This window comes from Ornithorhynchus anatinus, chromosome 4 (genome assembly GCF_004115215.2).
Source record: "Ornithorhynchus anatinus isolate Pmale09 chromosome 4, mOrnAna1.pri.v4, whole genome shotgun sequence".
Lineage (NCBI taxonomy): Eukaryota > Metazoa > Chordata > Mammalia > Monotremata > Ornithorhynchidae > Ornithorhynchus > Ornithorhynchus anatinus.
In genome coordinates this window covers 41655951-41681910 of record NC_041731.1, presented here as the reverse complement: position 1 = coordinate 41681910, position 25960 = coordinate 41655951, and the positions used below count along the sequence as shown (strand labels likewise).

The window sequence follows — 25960 nt, the reverse complement described above, 5'->3', positions numbered from 1 at the left end:
GATGGAAGTTAATACAGAGGTGAGAAGTGGGGGCATCGAAGAAAGAAAAGATGGAGAGAAAGAACAAAAGGAAGGGCAAAAACAGGATAAGAGGAAAAAAAGCAATCCGGGAAGTGACCCATTCATCCAAATGGTATTCACTGAGCGCTTACTCTGTGCAAAGCACTGTAATTCCGGCTCCGCCACTTGTCTGCTGTGTGACCCTGGCTAAGTCACTTCACTTCTCTGTGCCTCAATTACCTCATCTGTAAAAGGGGGATTGAGACTGTGAGCCCCACGTGACGACCAGCCCCATGGACCACAGGGATCGGGTCCAACCTGATTTGCTTGTACCCACCCTGGCGCTTAGTAGATTGCCTGGCACACAGTAAGCGCTTAACCAATACCACCATTATTATTAACTATTATTATTATTAAGCGCTTGGGAGAATACAGTACAATGATGGAAGAAGGGATAACCAGAAGGGAAAAGAGGGGGTGAAGGAAGGGGAGGAAAAATGGGAGGGCAATGGGTTCTGGAGAAGGAGAAAGGAAAAAGCAGCAGATTGATGGATCGATAGAAGCAGGGATGGGAGGAAGGGGAAAAGATGTCAGTTTGGGGGAGGAAAGAGCAGAGGGGCTGAGCTGGGAGACTGAGCCCCTCCTTTTCCTCTGCCCCCTGCCTCTCCTCATCACCCCAACACCCTCCCTCTACTCTACCCCCTCTCCCTGCCCCACAGCACTGGTGTATATATGTATATATTTATTATTCTATTGATTTTATCAATGATGTGTATATAACTATAATTCTATTTGTTTATAACGATGCTATTGATACCTGTTTACTTGCTTTGCTGTCTGGCTCCCCGCTTCTAGACTGTGAGCCCGATGTGGGCAGGGACTGTCTCTGCTGCCAAACTGGACTTTCATTCATTCATTCCATCGTATTTATTGAGTGCTTACTGGGTCTAGAGCACTGTACTAAGCGCTTGGAATGCAGAATTTGGCAACAGAGAGAGACAATCGCTGCCCAACAACAGTCTACAAGAGGGAGACTGGCAGCAAAACAAGTAGTCAGGAAATAAATAATAAATAGAATCATAGATATATACACATCGTTAATAAAATAGAGTAATAAATACTATATACAAATATACACAAGTGCTGTGGGGAGGGGAAAGGGGTCGAGCAGAGGGAGGGAGTGGGGGGAATGGGGAGGGGAGGTGGGGTAGAGGGAAAGAGAGGGCTCAGTCTGGGAAGGCCTCCTGGAGGAGGTGAGCTTTGAAGAGCGCTTTCATTCATTCCATCGTATTTACTGAGCGCTTACTGGGGCAGAACACTGGACTAAGCGCTTGAACTGTACAATTCGGCAACAGATAGAGACGATCCCTGCCCAACAACGGGCTCACGGTCTAAACGGGGTGAGACAGACAATAAAACAAGTAGACAGGCATCGGTACCATCAAGATAAATAGAATCATAGATATACGCACATCATTAATAAAGAGTAATAAATAATATATAGAAATATACACCAGTGCTGTGGGGAGGGGAAAGGGGTACAGTAGAAGGTGGGAGGGGGGGAATGGGGAGGAGAGGAGGAGCAGAGGGAGAGGGAGGGCTCAGTCTGGGAAGGCCTCCTGGAGGAGGTGAGCTTTGAAGAGTGCTTTCATTCACTCCATTATGTTTATTGAGCGCCTACTGGGTGCAGAGCATTGTACTAAGCACTTGGACTGTTCAAATCGGCAACAGAGATAGACCATCCTGCCCAACGACAGGCTCCCAGTCTAAAAGGGGGGAGACAGACAACAAAACAAGCAGTCAGGCATCGATACCATCAAGATAGACTCACAGATATATATGCATCCTTAATAGAATAATAAATAATATACAGAAATATACACCAGCGCTGTGGGGAGGGGAAGGGGGTAGAGCAGAGGGAGGGAGTAGGGGGAATGGGGAGAGGAGGAGGAGCAGAGGGAGGGCTCAGCCTGGGAAGGCCTCCTGGAGAAGGTGAGCTGTGAAGGGCGCTTTCATTCATTCCATCATATTTACTGAGAGCCTACTGGGTGCAGAACACTGAACTAAGCGCTTGGACTATACAATTCGGCAACAGAGACCATCCCTGCCCAACGGTGGGCTCCCAGTCTAAAGGGAGGGAGACAGACAACAAAACAAGTAGACAGGCATCAATACCATCAGGATAAATAGACTCGCAGATATATAAGCATCCTTAACAGAATAATAAATAACATATAGAAATATACACCAGAGCTGTGGGAACCAAGAGACCATCCCTGCCCAACAACGGGCTCCCATCTAAAGGGGTGGGGGGGGAGACAGACAACAAAACAAGTAGACATGCATCAAGATAGACTCGCAGATATATAAGCATCCTTAACAGAATAATAACATATAGAAATATGCTATGTGAACCAAGAGACCATCCCTGCCCAACAACGGGCTCCCATCTAAAGGGGGGGGGGGGGAGAGACAACAAAACAAGTAGACAGGCATCAATACCATCAAGATAAACAGACTCCCAGATATATAAGCATCCTTAACAGAATAATAATAACATATAGAAATATACACCAGTGCTGTGGGGACCAAGAGACCATCCCTGCTCAACGATGGGCTCCCATCTAAAAGGGTGGTGGGGGGAAGACAGACCACAAAACAAGTAAACGGGCATCGATACCAGCAAGATAGACTCAGAATAAATAATATATAGAAATAAACACCAGTGCTGTGGGGAGGGGAAGGGGGAAGAGCAGAGGGGAGGTCTGGGAAGGCCTCGTGGAGGGGCAGGGCTTCGAGGAGGGTTTAGCAGAGAGTCGGAGTGAAGGAAGGAGTGGAGGGAGGAGGCAGGTGTGAAGGTGTGCAGGAAGGAGGGCAGGAGGCAGGGGGTCGGGGTGGGGTCCTTACGTGCTTGAGGCAGCGCTCCTTGAGCCTGTCCACGGTGGTGTCGTCCGACACCTCCTCCAGCCACTCGGCCCCGTCCAGGGTGCACACGTGCAGCCGCAGCACCTTCCCGCCGCCGCCGCCGCCGCCGAAGATCTTCTCCTCCTGCACGTACATGGCCGCCGCCGCCGCCGCCTCCGCCGCCGCCTCCGGGCCGCCCTCCGCCCGACCCCCCGCGCCTCACCAGGACCGGCCGGCGGGCAGCCCGCGGGGAACCCCCGGCCCGCAAGGTCACCGCCGGGGCCGCGCCCACGCTCGGCCCCGCTCGGCCCCGCTCGGCCCCGCTCGGCTCCGCTCGGCCCCGCTCGGCTCCGCTCGGCTCCGCTCGGGCGCTGAGAGGGGACGCCCGCCGCCTCCTGTCATTGGCTGAGCCCACCCAAACGCCCGCCCCCGCCGAGAGCGCCGGAAGTGACGACACCCCCCGGGCCTTCTGGACTTGTAGTTCCCGCTCTACCTGGTGCTGCCCATGATGCCATTTTTTTCTTTCTTTCTTTCTTTCTTTCTTTTCTTTCTTTCTTTCTTTCTTTCTTTCTTTCTTTCTTTCTCTCTTTCTCTCTTTCTCTCTTTCTCTCTTTCTCTCTTTCTCTCTTTCTCTCTTTCTCTCTTCCTCTCTTCCTCTCTTCCTTTCTTCCTTTCCTTTTCTTCCCTTTCTTTCTTCTTTCCTTTCTTTTCTTCTTTCCTTTTCTTCATTTCTTCTTTTCCTTTATTTTCTTTCTTTCCTTTTCTTCTTTCCTTTCTTCCTTTCTTCCTTTCCTTTTTTCCATTTCTTCTTTCTTTCTTTCTTTCTTTCTTTCTTCTTTCTTTCTTTCTTCTTTCTTTCTTTCTTTCTTTCTTTCTTTCTTTCTTTCTTCTTTCTTTCTTTCTTTCTTTCTTTTCCTTCCGCCCCTTCCTTTCCCTCCCTCCCTCCCTCCCTCCCTCCCTTCCTTCCTTCCTTCCTTCCCTCCCTCCCTCCCATGGGCAGAGCACCGTACTTAGCACTTGGAATGGACAATTCGGGCAACAGAGAGAGACAATCCCTGCCCAACAACGGGCTCCCAGTCTAAACGGGGGAGCAGACAGCCCAACAAAACAAGTAGTCAGGCATCAGTACTATCAAGATAAATAGAATCATAAAGATATACACATCATTAATAAAATTCATTCATTCAATAGTGTTTATTGAGCACTTACTAACAAAACAAATAGAGTGATAAATAATGCATGCACTAAGCACTTACTATGTGCAAAGCTCTGTTGTAAGCGCTGGAGAGGATACAGGGTGATCAGGTTGTTGCACGTGGGGCTCACAGTCTTCATCCCCATTTTGCAGATGAGGGAACTGAGCCCCAGAGCAGTTAAGTGACTTGCCCAAGGTCACACAGCTGACAAGTGGCTGAGTGGGGATTTGAACCTATGACCTCTGACTCCCAAGCCCGGGTTCTTTCCACTGAGCCACCCTGCCCCGCTTCTGATCATACTGCTTCTGATTATAATGAAGGGATTTGTGAAGCACTTGCGATGTGCCAGGCACTGTAATAATAATAATGATGATGGTATTTGTTAAGCGCTTACTGTCTGCCAGGCACTGTAATAATAATAATAATAATAATAATGGTATTTGTTAAGCGCTTACTATGTGCCAGGCACTGTAATATCAATAATAATGATGATGATGGTATTTAGCGTGGCTCAGTGGAAAGACCCCGGGCTTGGGAGCCAGAGGTCATGGGTTCGAATCCCTGCTCTGCCACTTGTCAGCTGTGTGACTGTGGGCAAGTCACTTCACTTCTCTGGGCCTCAGTTACCTCATCTGCAAAAATGGGGATGAAGACTGTGAGCCTCATGTGGGACAACCTGATGAACCTGTATCTACCCCAGTGCTTAGAACGGTGCTCTGCACATAGTAAGCGTTTAACAAATACCAACATTATTATTATTATTATTATTTGTTAAGCACTTACTATGTGCCAGGCACTGTAATAATTTAATTATGGTATTTGTTAAGCACTTACTATTTGCCAGGCACTGTAATTATTATTATTATTACGGTATTTGTTAAGCGCTTACTATGTGCCAGGCACTATTCTAGGAACTGAGGAAGATACGGGGTAATCAGGTTGTCCCTCTTGGGGCTCACAGTCTTAATCCCCATTTTACAGATGCGGGAACTGAGGCACAGAGAAGTTAAGTGACTTGCCCAAGGTCACATAGCAGAGAAGTGGCAAAGCCAGGATTAGAACCCATGTTTTCTGCCTCCCAAGCCTGTGGTCTTTCCACTAAGTGCTGGGGTGGATACAAGCAAGTTGGGTTGGACACAGTCCCTGTCCCACGTGGGGCTCACAGTCTCAATCCCCATTTTACAGATGAGGGAACTGAGGCTCAGAGAAGTGAAGTGACTTGCCCAAGGTCAAACAGACAAGTGGTGGAGTTGGAATTAGAACCCATGACCTTCTGACTCCCAGGCCCAAGCTCTATCCACTATGCCATGCTGCTTCTCCACTACTATTGCTACTAATAATAATGATGATGTGTGTATTTGTTAAGCGCTTGCTATGTGCCAAGCACTGCTCTAAGCGCTGGGGTAGATATTAGGTCATCAGGTTGTCCCACGTGGGGCTCACAGGCTTCATCCCCATTTTACAGATGAGGGAACTGAAGCCCAGAGAAGTAAAGTAGCTTACCCAAGGTCACACAGCAGACAAGTGGCCAAGTCGGGATTAGAACCCACATCCTCTAACTCCCAAGCCTGTGCTCTTGCCACTGAGCCAAGCTGCTTCTCTACGATTACTAATGGTTTTTGTTAAGCACTTACTATGTGCCAAGCACTGTTCTAAGTGCTAGGGTAGATCCAAGGTTATCAGATTGGACACAGTCCCTGTCTCAAATGGGGCTCACAGTCTTAATTCCCATTTTACAGATGAGGAAACTGAGGTTCTGAGTATTGTCCAGTTTATAGCTAATAATAATAATAATGATAATAATAGTATTTGTTAAACATTCACTATATGCCAAGCACTGTTCTAAGAGCTAGGATCGATGTAAGTTTATCAGATTGGACACAGTTCCTGTCCCATATGGGGTTTACAGTCTTAATCCCCATTTTACAGATGAGGGAACTGAGGTTCAGAGTATTGCCCAGTCTACAGCTAACAATAATAATAATCATAATAATAATTTTTCTTAAGCACTTACTATGTTCCAAGCACTGGAGTGTTTACAAGCAAAGAGGGTTGGATGCAGACCCTATCCCACACAGGGCTTACAGTTTCAATCCCCATTTTACAGATGAGGTAGCTGAGGCTCAACGGATTGCCCAGGCTATAGCTAATAATAAAAGTAATGATACCAAGTCTATAGCTAATAATAATAATAACAATTTTTGTTAAACAAACAATTACTATATGCCAGGCACTGTAATAAGCACTGGGGAGGAATTGGGCAAATTGGGCTGGACCCAGTCCCTGTCCCACATGGGACTGACAGTCTTAATCCCCATTTTCCAGATAAGGTAACTGAGGCACAGAGAAATTAAGAGATTTGTCCAGAGTCACAAAGCAGACAAGCGGTGGAGCTGGGATCAAATGAAGGCCCCTAGGGTGTTCTGGGGTTTGGAATATAATTATTGGGTCATTTCAGTAATATTATTTCTGCCCTTAGTGGTGAGTTTCCTCAGCTATGACTTACTTTTTAAAAAATGGTGGTATTTGTTAAGCGCTTACTATGTGCAAAGCACCGTTCTAAGCGCTGGGGGATACAAGGTGATCAGGTTGTCCCACGTGGGGCTCACAGTTTTAATCCCCATTTTACAGATGAGGGAACCGAGGCACAGAAAAGTTAAGCGACTTGCCCACAGTCACACAGCTGACAAGTGGCAGAGTCAGCATTCGAACCCATGACCTCTGACTCCCAAGGCCGGGCTCTTTCCACTGAGCCTTTTAAAGGGGGTGGATTTAATACTGCCACCACTCTCCCTTTCAACAAACCTGTGATTCGAACACCTGACCTACTGACTCTCAGACCCATGCTTTATCCACTATGTCATGCTATTTTCTAATAATAAATGATAATAATAATAATGGCATTTGCAAAGCACTTACTGGGTGCCAAGCACTGTTCTAAGCATTAGGTTGGATATAAGATAATCATGCTGGACACAGTCCCTCTCCCACATAGAGCTCAAAGTCTTAATCCCCATTTTACGGATGAGGGAATTGAGGGACGGAGAAGTGCAATAGCTTGCCCAAGATCTCACAGCAGACACATGGTGGAGCTGGGACTAGGACCCAGGTCCTTCTGACTCCCAGGCCCTTTCTCTATCCACAGTGACATGCTGCTTCTCTTTCTACTCCCCACCTTCTCTCCTCCTCTGCCTAACCCCTTAATAATAATAATAATAATAATGACGTTGGTATTTGTTAAGCGCTTACTATGTGCAGAGCACTGTTCTAAGCACTGGGGAAGATACAGGGGATACTGGGGAATACAGGGGATACTGGGGAAGATACAGGAAGATAATACAACCTGATTATCCTGTATCTACCCCAGCGCTTAGAACAGTGCTCTGCACGTAGTAAGCGCTTAACAAATACCAACATTATTATTACAGGGTAAACAGGTTGTCCCACCTGAGGATCACAGTTAATCCCCATTTTTACAGATGAGGTAACTGAGGCACAGAGAGGTTAAGTGACTTGCTCACAGTCACACAGCTGCCAAGTGGCAGAGCCAGAATTCGAACCCATGACCTCTGACTCCCAAGCCCGGGCTCTTTCCGTTGAGCCACGCTGCTTCTCTCAATCAATGGCATATATGGAGCGCTCTATGTGCAGAACACTGTACTTACTAAGTGCTTGGGAGAGTGAAATACAACACGATTACCAGGCACATTCCCTCCCTCACAGTCTCCTCTACTTCCCTCTCTCGCTTCAACCTCACTCCCCCTCCCCACCATCCCCCACCTCTTCTTTTCCCTGTCCCTACCCAGTCTCCTTTTTAGGAGGACCATTTGTCCTGTTTTAAACTGGTCAATAAGATTTTTGGTGGATCTGGCTAAATAAACACCATTTATTTTCAATGTTACTTGTTCACACAAAAAGGACAGCCTTTTGATGTGCAAAGAAATCCGGGATTGCACAAACTGGCCTTTTCAGCAACACACATGCTCACAGGTGAACCTTACTGCCAATGATGTCTTCTTTGAGCGTGAAGGACACCTATACATTACTTCTGGTGTTTTTATTTCAAAAGTCCTACTTCCTTCAGCCTCGACCCCTGCCACCAACTCCGGCAGCTCAAAAGAGGAGCCCATTTTCATAAGACCTGGTGTAGAACGCAACAGCTCTGGAGCAAGAGAGCCCTCTGGGAATTCACTCTAGATTTTTCAGCTCTCTATAAAGATTTTGTATGATGTCATTACACTGCACTGCGTCTCTCATGAACATAATGTATGTCTGCTATTTCCAGTACGACAAAAGGGTGTCTAGTATATTTAATACTGTTGGTCTTAACTATGCTGTAAACTTGTTGTGGGCCGGGAATATGTCTACCACCTCCGTTGTACTCTCTCAAACGTTTGGTACAGTGCTCTGCACACAGAAAGTGTTCAACGAATACCGCTGATGATTAACGGTTAGTGATTTATAGGCGTCAAACATGGTGCTAAGTGCCGAAGTAGGTACAGGATAATCAGGATGAATACAATTCTTGTCCCTCATGGGGCTCACGGGGTCTTAGAGGGAAGAGAACAGATATTTTATTCCCATTTCACACAGGATGGTGAGGCACAGAGAAGCTACGTAACTTGCCCAAGGCCTCCCAGAAGGCAAGTGGCAGAGCAAAGACTAAAACCATGGTTTCCTGATTTCCAGCCTCAAGCTCTTTCGATTATATAATATAATAATAACAATTATGGCATTTATTAAGTGCTGACTTTGTGCCGAGCACTGTTCTCAGCGCTGGGGTGGATACAAAGTAATCAGGTTGCCCCACGTGGGGCTCACAGTTTTAATCCCCATTTACAGTTGTGGTAACTGAGGCACAGAGAAGTTAAGCGACTTGCCCAAGGTCACACAGCAGACAAGTGGCAGATCCGGGATTAGAACCCGTGTCCTCTGGCTCCCTAGCCCGTGCTCTTTTCACTGAGCCACGCCGCTTCCCCTGACTAGGCCATTCTGCCTCCAATTTTAAATGTTGACCAACTCACTTTCTACTGTTTCCTCTCCACCCTAATTCCTTCCTTCTTTACCCCCTCTTCTTTCCAGCCTTTCTCTCAACTATAGTTCTCTGTATTCCCTCCATCCCTCTCCTATCATCCCTCCTCTTCTTCCCCGCCTTCCTCTCTCCCCATATATCCTCTTCACCTCACCCCTCTCCCGCCCCCCTCATCTTCACCTCCTAGACTCCCTTCCAGGCTGAGGATTCCATACTTTCCCTTGGCAGCCTTTCTGTCCTTTCAAACCTCTCTTCAGCCAAATCTAGAGCTTCAAAACTTATTCACACCCTCCTGGGCACTCAAATATATGCCTGCTCTATTGATTTTAACCATTCTAGTCATGAATATTTTTATGTTTGCTTCTCCTGTTAGAGCTCCCTGCAAGCAAGGGAAGGGACACGTTTCTTATTCTGTCCTTTCCAAGTGCCTAGTACAGTGCACCGCACCAAGTTTGCTCTCAATAAATTCTGCTGCTGCTATTATTACTAGTACTACTGCTCTTCTATCCATCCCACAAAATTCACAAGATCTTGTCACAGCCTAGCTGAGAGGCATCTAAGACCGTAACTTTTGTATTTATGGTTGACATTTCTGAACGACTTGCCAGAGCCTTTGGCGTCTGCTGAAATGTGAGGCAGTAAATGAAGGGCCCCGAGACTGGAACCTAAAAATGATCTCCAAATGGCCTCTACCCTGATTTCCTAACCAGAAGACACCCATTTCTGTCAAAGATTAAAATCCAAATTTTCTTATTAAACTCCCAAGAGTGTTTTTTTTTCCCTCAAGAGTTACTAATCTGCAATGAAAGGTGACTGAAGACCCTATCGAATCTCTTCCTACCTGTACTCACGTTGGCATTGCCCCAGTTGACATTGTATTTCAGTGTAGGAAGGGATTTGTCTGAAACCTATTGACTTGGCCACTAGAGTGAAGACATCGGAGCAGACCGTAAGCTCGTTGCGGGCAGGGACTCTGTCTGTTTATTGTATTGAACTCTCCCAAGCACTTAGTACACTGCTCTGCATAGGGTAAGTGCTCAATAAATATGATTGATTGAATGAATGAAATGTAGGGAGCAAAGAGAAAGCGGAACCCCTTACTTGGACTGGACTTCACAAACATTTTTTTCTTAGCAAAAGCAGATTACCATTTTAGTTAGAGGATAGTTGGCAGAGAAAAGAGGTTACAGGGGTTTTAAAGATAAAATAAGAAGAAGAAGAAGAATGATGGTATTTGTTAAGTTTACTATGTGCCAAGCGCTGTTCTAAGCACTGACAGATAGCAGGTTGTCCCACGTGGGGCTCACAGTCTTCATCCCCATTTTACAGACGAGGTAACTGAGGCACAGAGAAGTGAAGCGACTTGCCCAAAGTCACACAGCTGACAAGCGGCAGAGCGGGGAGTAGAACCCACCACCTCTGACTCCCAAGCCTGGACTCTTTCCACTAAGCCACGTACAGGAGGTGTTCAATTCTTTGATGTTTTATGGTCTGGGGCTCTGGTTACTTTTTCCACACCTCATTCTGGGGAATAAATATAGTTAAAATCATGTGGTAGAAGCCAATCAAAATGTTCCTGTAGGAACTTTTCCTGGGGAGTTGAGAGGATTTAATTAAAAAATAATTGTCTCGGTTTGGCCACAAGAGGGGGATGGTGAGCTGCAATTACCAGAAAAAATAGCAAGCACAAAAGGCGCTAAATTTTGTGTCCCTCAGTGTCCAAACTGTGACTCTCTGGATCATTCTTTTACCAGAGTTCTAAACTCCCATCCCAGTGGGCCAAGTCACTAAGTGTGCAGTTTCACAGGAAACTACGTAGCTGTGTGACCTTGGGCAAATCACTTCACTTCTCTGTGCCTCAGTTCCCTCATCTGTAAAATGGGATTTGAAACTCTGAGCCCCACGTGGGATTGTGTCCGACCAGGTTTGCTTGTATCCACCTCAACGCTTAGAACACTGCCGGGCACAAATGCCATAATAATAATCCAAACTCTGGTCACTTAAGCTTAAAATCCCTTTTCTTCCTCTTACAGTCTTCTTGATTTTTCTTTGGTCTGTCCTCTTTTCTTTTTCTCTTTTCTTTTAAAGGGAGGTTAAGTGATGCCTAACTCTTTATGGCAATAGATTATCTGGATCTGAGGGCCGGAAGGTTTCCAAATTCGCGGCCTTAAACCAACGTAATCAGACTCTATTCTGAAAAGAGAGCTACCTTTCACTTAATAGCTGGCTGAGGAATATCACAATTTTTGGCAAAGCAGGAGCAAATCATTTTAATTTAATGATTTAATTTAATTTTGATTAATCTATTTTACCTTATCGGTTGGGAAGTGTTTCTATTTACCTATAAAGCTGTGTTAAGGTACCTCCTTCATTTTGTAAATTCTCTTTCTTCCTTGCCTTTAGGATTCTACTCAGCAGCTAGCTTTAGCTTTCTTTCTTTCCGGTCCTGTCATTACCATAGACAAGAAAAATGATAACACATTTAAACTGAGTGCCCTCAGATTGCTGGCCCTTCTTCAAACGGATTTTTTTATGTGCTGGATATTTCTCCCCAAAAGTCTTCTTTTTGAGGTGTTAAAGCACTACAAATGTATCATCCACATTCTCACTGGCTGGCGAGCCGCTCTTGGTCCTGCCAGTGTGATCGACAAAGTACACTCATGGGATCTCAGTAGCTGGTGGAAAAGGCTTGCAAAAGCATCTATTCAGTTAGGACTGTCTGCGAAAAAATCTCTGGCATTAACACCACCTCATTCATCCAGATTTTGGAAAATGATGGTCCCTTAACTTAGTGCTTCATTAATCGGAGTAAGCACAGTCCATCTGATAAAGACGACTCCCAGATCTGTCTCTTCATACCTGACTTCTCCCCTCTGCAATCTCATATTTCCTCTTGCCTTTAGGATGTTTCTTCTTGGATGTACTGCCAACACCTCAAATTTAGCATGTCCAAAGCAGATTTCCTCTTCTTCCCTCCCAAACCCTTTCCTCCCCTTGACTTTCCCATTGCTGTTGACAACACCACCATCCTCCCTGTCCCACAAGCCCATAATCTTGGTAATATCCTCTACTCATTTCTCTCATTTAACCCACATATGAAATAGGTCACCAAATCCTCTTAGTTCTACCTTCACAACGTCTCTCAAATCCACCCCTTCCTCTAAATCTAATCTGTCACTGTGCTTGTCCAAGAATCTGTGATATCCCTTCTTGGCCACTGCATCAGTTTCTTTGCTGATCTTCCTGCCTCCAGCCTCCCCTCTATCCATTCCATACTTCACTCTGTTGCCCAGCTCATTTTTCTTTCTTGTCATGTGGTCAAGTTTGATGTTATATCAGCACAGGCCAGATCTGCTTTAAAACCTCCAGGGGTTCCCCATCCCTTTCCTCATCAAGAAGGAACTCCTCACAATCATTGGCTTTAAAGCACTCATTTATCTTATCCTCACTCCTCTCCCCCTGTTAATGCGACCCCGCAAACTTCACTCCTCTAACACCAGTCTACTCACTGTGCCTCAATCTCATCTCTCTCGCCATCTCTCGTCTTGCTCTCACCCTCCCTCCTGCCTGGGAATACCTCCCCCTTTGTATCCAACAGACCATTCATTCATTCAATATTGAGCTTTTACTATGTGCAGAGCACTATACTAAGCACTTGGAATAAACTATTCAGCAACAGATAGAGACAGTCCCTGCCCAATAACGGGCTTACAGTCTAATCGGGGGGGACAGGCGGACAAAAACAAGACAACATAATCACGATATCCAGAATCAAGGGGATGTTCACCTCATTAACAAAATAAATAGGGTAATAAAAATATATACAAATGAGCACTGTGCTGAGGAGAGGGGAAAGGAGAGATGGAGGAGCAGAGGAAAAGGGTCTTAGCTGAGGGGAGGTGAAGGGGGGCAGAGGGAGGGAGCAGAGGGTGGAGGGGGAGCAGAGAGGGAGCAGAGGGAGCAGAGGGAAAAGGGGAAGCTCAGTCTGGGAAAGCCTCCTGGAGGAGGTGAGCTCTCAGTAGGGCTTTGAAGAGGGGAAAAGAGTTAGTTTGGCAGACGTGAGGAGGGAGGGCATTCCAGGACAGCGGGAGGATATGGGTCAGAGGTCGACGGCGGGATAGGCGTGAACGGGGGATGGTGAGGAGGTGAGCGGCAGAAGAGCGGAGTGTGCAGGGTGGGCAGTAGAAAGAGAGAAGGGAGGTGAGGTAGGAGGGGACAAGGTGATGGAGAATCTTGAAGCCCATCACCCTTCTCATCTTCAAAACGCTACTAAAATTATATCTCCTCCAGGAAGCCTTCCCTGACTAACCTCTCATCTCCCCAACCTAGCCTCTCTTCCTTCTGAAACATTCTGAGTCACCTATACACCTGCATCCCCCCTCTAGACTGTGAGCCTATTGTGGACAGAGATCATCTCTCTCTATTGCTGCATTGTACTTTCCAAGCACTTACTACAATGGTCTGCACACAGAAAGCGCTCAATAAATATAACTGAATGAATGAATGAATGCATCTATACCTCCCAGGTACTTTGATTCTTATCCCACTCCCAGCACAGTTATGTATATACCTATAAATTCTGTTTCTTCCTTTAAACTTCATTCATTCATTCATTCATTCAATAGTATTTATTGAGCGCTTACTATGTTCAAAGCACTGGACTAAGCGCTTGGAATGAACAGGTCGGCAACAGATAGAGACAGTCCCTGCCGTTTGACGGGCTTACAGTCTAATCGGGGGAGACGGACAGATGAGAACAATGGCAATAAATAGAGTCGAGGGGAAGAACATCTCGTAAAAACAATGGAAACTAAATAGAATCGAGGCGATGTACATTTCATTAACTAAATAAATAGGGTAATGAAAATATATACAGTTGAGCAGACGAGTACAGTGCTGAGGGGAGGGGAAGGGAGAGGGGGAGGAGCAGAGGGAGATGGGGGGAAAAGAGTATTAAGCTGGGGAGAGGTGAAGGGGGGCGGTAGAGGGAGTAGAGGGAGAAGGGGAGCTCAGTCTGGGAAGGCCTGTTGGAGGAGGTGAGTTTTAAGTAGGGTTTTGAAGAGGGGAAGAGAATCAGTTTGGCGGAGGTGAGGAGGGAGGGCGTTCCAGGACCGTGGGAGGACGTGGCCCGGGGGTCGACGGCGGGATAGGCGAGACCCAGGGATGGTGAGGAGGTGGACGGCAGAGGAGCGGAGCGTGCGGGGTGGGTGGTAGAAAGAGAGAAGGGAGGAGAGGTAGGAAGGGGCAAGGTGATGGAGAGCCTCGAAGCCTAGAGTGAGGAGTTTTTGTTTGGAACGGAGGTTGATAGGCAACCACTGGAGGTTTTTAAGAAGGGGAGTGACCTGCCCAGAGCGTTTCTGCAGGAAGATGAGCCGGGCAGCGGAGTGAAGAATAGACTGGAGCGGGGCGAGAAAGGAGGAAGGGAGATCAGAGAGAAGGCTGACACAGTAGTCTAGCCGGGATATAATAAAAGCCCGTAGCAGTAAGATAGCTGTTTGGGTGGAGAGGAAAGGGCGGATCTTGGCGATATTGTAAAGGTGAGACCGGCAGGTCTTGGTAACGGATAGGATGTGTGGAGTGAACGAGAGAGACGAGTCAGAGATGACACCGAGATTGTGGGCCCGAGAGATGGGAAGGATGGTCGTGCCATCCACGGTGATAGGGAAGTCTGGGAGAGGACCGGGCTTGGGAGGGAAGATGAGGAGCTCAGTCTTGCTCATGTTGAGTTTTAGGTGGCGGGCCGACATCCAGGTGGAGACATCCTGGAGGCAGGAGGAGATGCGAGCCTGAAGGGAGGGGGAGAGGACGGGGCGGAGGTGTAGATCTGCGTGTCATCTGCGAAAAGATGGTAGTCAAAGCCATGAGAGAGAATGAGCTTCCGTAGTATAGTGGATAGAGCACAGGCCTGTGAGACAGAAGGTCATGGGTTCTAATCCCGGATCTGCCACTTGTCTGCTGTGTGACTTTGGGCAAGTCACTTCACCTCTCTGGGCCTCACTTACCTCATCTGTAAGATGGGGATTGAAATTGTGAGTCCCACGTAGACGAGGGTCTCTGTCCAACCCGATTTACTCGTAACCACCCCACCGCTTAGTAGAGTGTCTGGTACACCATAAGCACTTAACAAATACCACAGATATTATTATTATTGTTCCCTGAAATTTATTTTATTGTCTATCTCCTCCACTAGGTCATAAGTGACTTGTTGGCAGACATCGAGTCTTGGAGCCCCCACCCCAAACCCACCGAGGGCCAGGGACCATGTCTAATCCCTAGCTGTATATTCTTTCCCAGCATGTAGTACCATGCTCTGCACATAGTAAGTGCTTAATAAATTCTCCCACTATTACTCCTGCTACTGTACTCTTTTAAGTGCATATTACAGTGCTTTGTATACAGTAAGCACTCAATAAACACCATGGATAGATTCGTTGCTCAAGACTTCCTTGAAAGTTAGTTCTTACGATTTAAGGTGTCTTGAGAACTCCCCTTTCAAATCCTTCCTCAAAATGTATAGACTTCTGAGCATTCTTCAAAGGGTAATCCACCAGTCATATCCAGCACAGACTGAGAGGGAGAATCTGGGAGAACAGGCAAAGAGAAAGAAATCAAGCCAATCTCTCCTTCCCTCTGAGGATCATGACCCTTCTCACCCAGTGTTTTGAAATTCGTATTGACCGCTCAGCTCCAAAGAGTTACCCCAGGGTCAAGGACTGCAGCTTTCTTCCAGTTATGCATGATGATGGATGTGCTGCTCTCTCTCAATAATCACAGCAACAATAATTACATTAAAAATACACCCACAGTAAAAGGAGATTGCACAAACAGGAAAGTATTCATCACACATTTCCCTGGATGACAAGCTTCTTTCCCTAAATTTCTCCTGCTGTTTATTTAAATGGAGCGATCATCCCTGCTCTGCCATTTCATTCAGGTTCATTCTCTGTGGAATCACGTACCATGAGTATTCTTGTACTGCAATTTGGTTTCTTAAAAGGGTAGAATTTTTTAATCTGCTGTTGCAAATAATATTTTCCATTAACAAATCATAAGAGAGCAAAAAATACCTTTCTGGACAGCTACATAGAAGCCGGAGGCAGTTAAATTGGAGTAAATGGTTCAGGGACCGTGGCTCAGGAGAGCCCCATAAGTGGAAAATAATTTCCGTAACCAAGTTAGAAACAGGGAGTCTTTGGATTTCTAAGGGGTAGGTTTGGCTCCAAATCTGATGCCAAGAAATCTGAACACCTTTCCCATGTGGGAAACCTCAGCATCGGCAGTGTCATGTTCAACTCCCCAAGGACATACATATTAAATGTCCTTTCCTAGTGGGACTGTCATCTGCAGACTAAAGCTTATTGACCGTAACAGGGAACCTGACACTTATCGGGAGCAGTGTAGCCTAGTGGAAAGAACATGGGCCTGCGAGTCAGAGGAACTGGGTCCTAATCTGGGCTCTGTCATTTGCCTTCCCTGTGACCTTGGGCAAGTCACTTAGCATGTCTGTGCCTCAGTTCCCTCATTTGCAAAACCTGTCTTCTTCCCACTTGGACTATGAGCCCCATGTGGAAACCAGTCATCTTATATCTACCCCAGGATTTAGTACAGTGCTTGGCAAATAGTAAGCACACAACAATTACCATACTTATCAATTAATCAATCAGTCATATTTACTGAGTGCTTACTATGTACAGAGCACAATACTAAGCGCTTTGGAGAGTACAACACAACATTAAAGCAGATATATTCTCTGCCCACAATGAGCTTGCAGTCTAGAGGGGGAGACAGACCTCAGTATAAATTAATAAATTACCGATTTATGCATAAGTGCTATGGGGCTGGAGTGGGGGTGGAGTGAAAAAAGGGAGCAAGTCAGCATGATGCAGAAGGGAGTTGGAAAAGAGGAAAAGAAGATTTAGTCAAGGAAGGCCTCTTGGAGGAGATTTGCCTTCAATAAGGCTTTGAGAGTAGTTGTCTGTTGGATATGAAAAGGGTGGACATTCCAGGCCAGAGGCAGGACATGGGTGAATGACTGGGGGCGAGATAGATGAGATCAAGGTACAGTGAGTAGGTTGGCATTAGAGGAGTGAAGTGTGTGGGCCAGGTTGTAGTAGGAGAGTAGCAGTGTGAGGTAGGGAGGAGCCCGGTGATTGAGTGCTTTAAAGCCAATGGCAAGGAGTTCCTGTCTGATGCAGAGGTGGATGGGAAAACCCTGGCAGTTTTTGAAGAATGGGGAAACATGGACTGAACATTAGAAAAATGATCTGGGCAGCAGAGTGAAGTATGGACTGGAGTGGGGAGAGACAGGAGGCAGGGAGGTCAGCAAGGAGGCTGATACAGTAATGAAGGCAGGGTAGGATAAGTGACTGGATTAACATGGTAGCACTTCAGATGGAGAGAAAAGGACAGATTTTATCAATGTTGTCGAAGTTGAACTGACAGGATATAGTGATAGAGTGAATGTGTGGATTGAATGAGAGAGGAGTCAAGGATAATGCCGAGATTACAAGCTTGTGAGGCAGGAAAGGTGGTGGTGTTATCTGTAGTGATGGGGAAGTCAAGTGGAGGACAGAGTCTGGGTGGGAAGATGAGACGTCCTGTTTTGGGCTTGTTGAGTTTGAAGTGTCGGAGGGACATCCAAGTAGAGATGTCTTGAAGGCAGGAGGAAATGTGAGACTACAGAGAGGGAGAGAGATCAGGGTTGGAGATGTAGATTTGGGAATCATCCACAAAGAAGTGGTAGTTAAAGCCATGGGAGCGAATGACATCTCCAAAGGAGTGGGTATAGATGGAGAATAGAAGGGGATCCAGAACTGAACCTTGAGGGGCCCCTACAGTTAGGGGGTGGGAAACAAAGGAGGAGCTCGCAAAACAGATTGAGAATGAGCAGTCAGAGAGATAGGAGGAGAACCAGAGGACAGTGTCAGTGGACTTGAGGTAGGATAATGTTTCCAGGAGAAAGGGTGATAGACAGTGTTGAAGGAAGCTGAGAGGTCGAGAAGGATTAGGATGGAGTAGAGGCTGTTGGCTTTGCAAAGAGATCACTGGTGACCTTTGAGAGGACAGTTTCTGAGGAGCCAAGTGGACAGAAACCAGATTGGAGGGGATCAAGGAGAGAATTGGAGGAGAAGAACTTGAGGAAGCTAAAGATAATCTGGAAAATGATGAGCCTCAGCCCACCTAGAGAGAAATGACAGGATCACTTTAAACTATATTTCACCACAGCTGACCTGGATCCAGTTAATAACGATAATGATAACTCTAGACTATAAGCCCATTATGGGCAGAGGATGTGTCTGCTATTCTGTTGTACTCTCCCAAGGACTTAGTACAGTTCTCTACACTTATAGATCGATTGATTGATAGCAATGACAATAATAATAGTATTTGTCAAGTGCTTTCTATGTATCAAGCACTGTTCTAAGTGCTGGGTAGATACAAGTTAATCAGTTTGGACACAAACTCTACCCCACGTGAGGCTCACAGTCATAGTAGGAGGTAGAACAGGTACTAAAATCCCATTTTAAAGATGAGGAAATCGAGGCCCAGAGATGTTAAGTGACTTGCCCAAGGTCATACAGCAGTGAGTGGTACAGCTGGGATTAGAACCCACGTCCTCGCTCTTTCACACTTGTCATATACCACTTATGTTCTTTCAAACGTCACTTCTAGAAAGCTTCTGCTGAGTCATTTGAGCAAGATCGAAGTCTTAACCCACTCCACTCCTCCTCACATAGCCCCAATGAAAGAACAGTTGTGTTTGTCTTATTTTCTTTGTGCAAATATGTGAATCAATCAGTCAGTCAATCAGCAGAATTTATTGAGGACTTATTGTGTGCAGAGTTCTGTACTAAACACTTGGGAAAGTGCACTACAATAGAGTAGAATACTGTATTTAGAAATATCATCATCCATGCTATTTTTTGAGGGCTCACTGTGTGCAGAGCACTGTAATAAGCACTTGGGAGGGTACAATACAATAGTGCTGATTGAAAAAAAATCTTTAAAGCTCCTTAGACCTGTAGTTTTGACTGGATCCTGGTAAGCAGCATGGCCTACTGAATTAAGCACGAGCCTGGGAGCCAACGGTCTTGGGTTCTAATCCCAACTCTGCCACTTGCTTGCTGTGTGACTTTAAGCAAGTTACTTAACTTCTCTGTGCCTCCATTTCATTCATTCATTCAATAGTATTTATTGAGCGCTTACTATGTGCAGAGCACTGTACTAAGCGCTTGGGATGAACAAGTCGGCAACAGATAGAGACAGTCCCTGCCGTCTGACGGGCTTACAGTCTAATCGGGGGAGACGGACAGACAAGAACAATGGCAATAAATAGAGTCAAGGGGAAGAACATCTCGTAAAAACAATGGCAACTAAATAGAATCAAGGCGATGTACACTTCATTAACAAAATAAATAGGGTAATGAAAATATATACAGTTGAGCGGACGAGTACAGTGCTGTGGGGATGGGAAGGGAGAGGTGGAGGAGCAGAGGGAAAAGGGGAAAAAGAGGATTTAGCTGCGGAGAGGTAAAGGGGGGATGGCAGAGGGAGTAGAGGGAGAAGAGGAGCTCAGTCTCACCTCTTGGAGGAGGTGAGTTTTAAGTAGGGTTTTGAAGAGGGAAAGAGAATCAGTTTGGCGGAGGTGAGGAGGGAGGGCGTTCCAGGACCGTGGGAGGACGTGACCCAGGGGTCGACGGCGGGATAGGCGAGACCGAGGGATGGTGAGGAGGTGGGTGGCAGAGGAGCGGAGCGTGCGGGGTGGGTGGTAGAAAGAGAGAAGGGAGGAGAGGTAGGAAGGGGCAAGGTGATGGAGAGCCTTGAAGCCTAGAGTGAGGAGTTTTTGTTTGGAGCGGAGGTTGATAGGCAACCACTGGAGTTGTTTAAGAAGGGGAGTGACATGCCCAGATCGTTTCTACAGGAAGATGAGCCGGGCAGCGGAGTGAAGAACCTCAACTGCAAAATGGGAATCCAATACCTGTTCTCCCTCCTATTTAGGCAGTGAGTCCTATATGGAATAGGGACTGTACCGGGCCTAATTAATTTATATTTACCCTAGTGCTGAGAAGAGTGCTTGACACAAAGTAATCACTTAACAAAAACCATAAAAAAACTTCCAAGCTGCCACACTCTGGCAATTTAACAAAACATGTGTTGGCTTTCTTGATTAGGTTTTCTACTTCCTTATCTGTTGTTGCATTCTTGGTCAGTGTGCTCCCTAGGTAATGGAATTCAGTGACCGTGTTTAACTCTGTGTTGCCAAACTATATTTTTTTGAATGTGTAATAATAATGTTGGTATTTGTTAAGCACTTACTGTGTGCAGAGCACTGTTCTAAGCGCTGGGGTAGATACAGGGTAATCGGGTTGTCCCACGTGAGGCTCACAGTTAATCCCCATTTTACAGATGAGGTAACTGAGGAACAGAGAAGTGAAGTGACTTGCCCACAGTCCCACCTCTGCCAGGTGGCAGAGCCGGGATTCGAACCCATGACCTGTATATACCTGTATATAGCTGCATACACGTAAGAAGCTATGTGTATAGCTTCCTTGGGTGTGTGCCTCAGGGACACAGTTCTTGAAAGCTCAGTTTTCTTTATGCACTAATTGTTGAATGTAGCAGTGTGTACTAGTGGAAAAAACATAGGCCTGGGAGTCAGAGGATCTAAGACCTTGCTGTGTGACCATGGGTAAGTCATTTAACTTCTCTGTACCTCTAGTTACCTCATTTGTAAAATGGGGATTAAGACTGTGAGCCCCATGTGGGACATGGACTATATTCTAACCTTTAGACTGTGAGCCCCTTGTTGGGCAGAGATTGTCTCTATCTGTTGCCGAATTGTACATTCCAAGTGCTTAGTACAGTGATCTGTACACAGTAAGCACTCAATAAATACGATTGAATGAATTAATAACCTTGTATCAACCCAGAACTTAATAGAGTAAGGCTGGCATATAGTAAGCCCTTAATACATACAAATTTTAAAAAAAAGACTGTTTCTAGGACTTTGGGTGAAGTTCGAAGCCCATCGAGGTGGAAGAGTTTCCTGAATGAGCAGAAGAGATTCTAACACCTGCCATCAGAGCTCCAATTGCACCTTCCAGAATGGTTGAGTAAAATACATTGACTTGGACTGGCCCGTACTGTAGCACATGGTCAGTGGGGAATGGATCAAGAAGAGGATTTCCAGCTCTGACATGGCCAGCTGGGTCATCATGAATTAGTTTCAGAATCTTAAGCAACTTTTCAGGGCAGCCAGATTTGCAAAGTAGTTTCCAGAGTCCACGTCGACTGATGGTAAGATCTTCAAAAGCCGAATAAAGATCTTGGTTTATTGAGTGCTTACTGTGTGCAGAGCACTGTACTAAGCATTTGGGAAAATATAATATAACAATAAACTGACACATTTCCTGCCCACAGTGAGCATATTGTATTTATTGAGCAATAGAATTTACTGAGCACTTACTGTTCGCAGAGCATTCTGTGGTTTAGTGGAAAGAGCACCGGCTTGGGAGTCAGAGGTCTTGGGTTCTAATCCCAGCTCCGCCACTTGTCATCTGTGTGACTTTGGGTACATCACTTAACTTTTCTGTGCCTCAGTTACCTCATCTGTAAAATGGGGATGAAGACTGTGAGCCCCAAGTGGGACAACCCTATTACCTTGTATCTGTGCCAGTGCTTAGAACAGTGCTTGGCACATAGTAAGTGCTTAACGAATACCATAATTAATATACTAGGTGCTTGGGAGAGGACAATATAATGGAGTTGGGAGACATGTTCCCTGCTCACAGTGAGCTTACAGATGGATACATACAAAAGTGCTGTGAGGCTAAGGCTGGGGGGGGGGGGGTGGGGAGCGTCAAAGTGTTTAAGGGATGTTCACCCAGGTGCATAAGGTGTTGCAGAAGGGAGGGAGACTAGGGGAGTGAGCACCTTGATATTGTCTGCAGTCTAACTTTTGTCCCTTTCTCCTTGAAGCTGGGGATGAGACTGTGGGATTTCCTCGGGGTTCCATGTGTAGAGAAATTTTGTTTTTAAGCACGCTTGTGGTTCTCAGCACCTATGCCACCAGGTCCAGGTGTTTTGCCATTTTGCATGGCTCTGTCTGCTGCAGTGACTTCCTCACAATACATGAAGCAGTTGCCACGTTGGAAGGTGTTATTTTGGAAGGTTCTGCATCTTTTGAACTAGTGTATGTATGCTTAATCCATTGTACATTCAATCATTGATGCTGATTATTTATATTAAGTCTGCCTCTCCCTTTAAAGTGTTAGCTCCTTGTAAGCAGGGAACATGGCTCTTCATTCTGTTGTATCTTCCCAAGTACTTAGTATAGTGGATTGAACCCAGTGGATGCTCAATGAGTACCATTACTTCTGCCAACTATTTCAACTCCTAATATCATACTACTATCACCGCTTTAAGCATGAACCCATGCAACTGAATTGGCTGCTGAGACAGTAGTTACAGGCACTGATTCCAGACCTTAGGGGTTCATTTGCCTCAGCTTCTGTGTGCTCCCCTGAAATATTTTTTTGGATTCCCAATTATTCAACTGGTGGTGGGGGGGTGTTTTTGGGGGAGGGCGGTGCAGGCGGGAGTAAGGGGGTGTGCCCATCGTTAGAAGCATTGTACACTCAAGGAGAAAGATGAGTATTTGAGTGATGTCGTTCTCATCGAGACTGGATCACAATGAGGAATCCACAAGGGGCTGTCCTTTCCTAGAAGAAGTGGACTGGGATGTGGGGCACTGAAGAGCTGTATCTTTCTTTGGACACTAGATTTGGGCTGGGCACCTCACACTCCCTCACTTGTCAATGTTGAAACCAAGCCAAACAATGGGCTGGTTAAAGTCTCTGTCGGTAGAATACATTTCCTGGGGGAAACACAACCTGTAAGAAAAGTGGAGTTCTCTGTTTATGGTTGGTCACTAACTTTCAGGTTGCTCATTCATTCATTCAATCGCATTTATTGAGTGCTTATTCTGTGTAGAGCCCTGTATCAAACCCTTGGAATGTATAATTGCTCTTGTAGGGGGTTAGCTCAGAATCCTAGGAATGGAGGGGACTCCAAAAAGACAACTCCGACCTCCTTCCCTAACAGATTGTGAGAATGACACCATTCTGTATATTTTTTCTCAACTCATTAATTAGTAATTCAAAGTGAATAAAAGCCACTGATATTTATTTAACAAATTTTTAGGCATAGTCTAAAGTTTTATCCACTATCTCCTGGACAGGATATGAGTTCATTGTGCACAGTGTAAGAAAAAAACTACATTATAAAGATGAGGGGATCATAATAATAATAATAATGGTATTTGTTAAGTATTTACTATGTGCCAAGCACTAGTCTAAGCACTGGGAAGATACAAGGTTATCAGGTTGTTCCACGTGGGGCTCACCATTTTACAGATAAGGTAATTGAAGCCCAGTGAGGCTAAGTGACTTGCCCAAAGTCACACAGCACACAAGTGGCAGAGCTGGGGAGAGAATAATAATGTTGGTATTTGTTAAGTGCATACTATGTGTAAAGCACTGTTCTAAGCGCTGGGGGGATAAAAGGTGATCAGGTTGTCCCACGTGGGGCTCACAGTTTTAATCCCCATTTTACAGATGAGGTAATGAGCCACAGAGAAGTGAAGTGACTTGCCCAAAGTCACACAGCTGGCAAGCAGCAGAGCCAGGATTAGAACCCATGACCTCTGACTCCCAAGCCCAGGCTCTTTCCACTGAGCCACGCTGAGAACCCATGGCTGACTTCCAGGTCGGGGCTGTAGCTACTATGCCATGCCACTTCCCTGTCTTTAAAGACAAGAGAGAGTTTGATCTGTCAAGAATAGGGTGGCTGCATCCAGGGGCAGGGGGGTGGACTTGATGCAAGGTTCTTAGCATAATTTTACTTGGAACCCAAATCCAAATCCGAACTAGAAACACTAGTTCTTGAAGATGGAAAGAGTGATTCTAATAGACTGTAAAGTCCTTTAGAGCAAGGATCATGTGTACTATCTTCTATTGTACTCTCCCAAGCACTTTTCATTCATTCATTCAATAGCATTTATTGAGCGCTTACTATGTGCAGAGCACTGTACTAAGCGCTTGGAATGAACAAGTTGGCAACAGATAGAGAGAGTCCCCGCCGTTTGACAGGCTTAGAGTCTAATTGGGGGAGACAGACAGACAAGAACAATGGCAATAAATAGAGTCAAGGGGAAGAACATCTCATAAAAACAATGGCAACTAAATAGAATCAAGGCGATGTACATTTCATTAACAAAATAAAATAATACTGTCCTTTCCGCATTCACTAAATTCACTAAATGCTTAGTAAATGTGATTGATTGATTGATTGTTTCATCCTTGTACCTCCATTCACTTTAGTCCTACATTTGGAATCTTAAATAGAAACTTAGTTTTCTCTCCCTCCCTCTTACCTCCAAGATTTCATTTAGAGTGAGGGCAAGGGAAACAAAATCTAGTCCCCGTTCAGACATGACTTCTTTCTTCCTCCAGTAGCAATATGATGCAAGGAGATTTATTCTTAGAAACATTAAAAGCAATTGGGTTCTCTACTAAATGAAGTAACCCAAAAGGACTGATTGTAAAGGTAGAGAAATCCTACCCATTTTCTAAAAGATGAAGTTTAGCATTTTTCCTTGATCTCCTCCAACCTCATCGACTGCTGAATAATAGTCATAGAATATGTTAGTGAAACATAATAATTGTCACAAAAAGTCTTTTGTGCTCTTCCTTTTGGGTTAGGGCTGCGCGTATCATCTTCTTTTGAGATCTTTGAGAGAGAGGCTGTATTCCTTTAAAGATCTCCTGGTTTTTAATTCATGATTTGACCTCCTGTCATGTGACTTTACACTCCTTTAATCTTTCTGCACCTCTTTTTTCCTGCATATAAGTGCAATTTGGGGATATTAATACAGCTGTTCCTTACAGGAAAAATGTGAGATTTAATTAAAGTGAGTGGGAAGATCTTGAGATCCTTAGATGCAAAAGGACATAGAGGTAAAAAGCACTCTTGCTCTTGGTATTAGGTCAAAGTTAATCATTACTTTAATTCAGTCTTCAGTTGGAGATTTGCCAGTACTTGACTCTCTGAATATGAGACTTTTTCCATGGGAAACATTAATGTGTGTGAGCTTTCTTTCCCGGGCCTGGAACTAACCTGAATTTTAAAATACATATTTTGTTAATTGAATGTTATCCGCATCCAAATAAACTGGTTCGTGGAAAAGCTCATTTAGCAAATTGCCCTTTATTATGGTATTCAGTTATGAAGTCTAGAAATAAGATCTTGGATAAATCCGATCATCATCGAGACCAGATTTTTGGGATTGCTTCAGACTAAGGACAGATCAGAAGAGAAACAAATGTTTTTCAGTTCTTCGTTGGTTTCTCCATTTTAATAGCCTAACCTTCGCCTTCATTCCCCAAATTGTTCTTATTTTTAATCAGATGTGATCAATTCCTAGATTAAAAGACCCTGGGGAGAAGAAGATAGAATATTATATTCCTCTTTTTTTTCTAGGCCAAAATCCCTTCTAATGCCTCTAGCAAGACAAGGCAATAAATCCTTCCAAATCCTCTATCATGTCATTAAGTATTGTTCCTCCATTTGGATAAACATAAAATCACTCCAAAGCACAAGGGAGTTAAAAATATGCTTCAGATGTATCTTTTTTAAGTGGCCTCGCTCTGAGATAGAATTCATCCACTTTTCATTTTCCCTTGAGGCCCCGAGTCCCCTGGAAGGTGGTTTTCTCTGCTCTTCTCCATGGTGCTGAAAACTTATTATTGAAAGCACCTGTTTCTCCTGA

The 25960-nt window shown here is 45.3% G+C and overlaps 1 protein-coding gene across 1 annotated transcript in view; it reads right to left on the bottom strand.

The window, feature by feature from the left end:
- UBAC1 (UBA domain containing 1) overlaps window positions 1-3075 on the bottom strand; it is a 34073-nt gene extending 30998 nt beyond the window's left edge. Inside the window, exon 1 of the mRNA XM_029063965.1 lies at window positions 2908-3075. Within this exon, the coding sequence (XP_028919798.1) occupies window positions 2908-3060 (153 nt within the window). The 5' untranslated portion in view covers window positions 3061-3075. The remainder of the gene's footprint in view (window positions 1-2907) is intronic.
- Between the last annotated feature and the right edge of the window lie 22885 nt (window positions 3076-25960).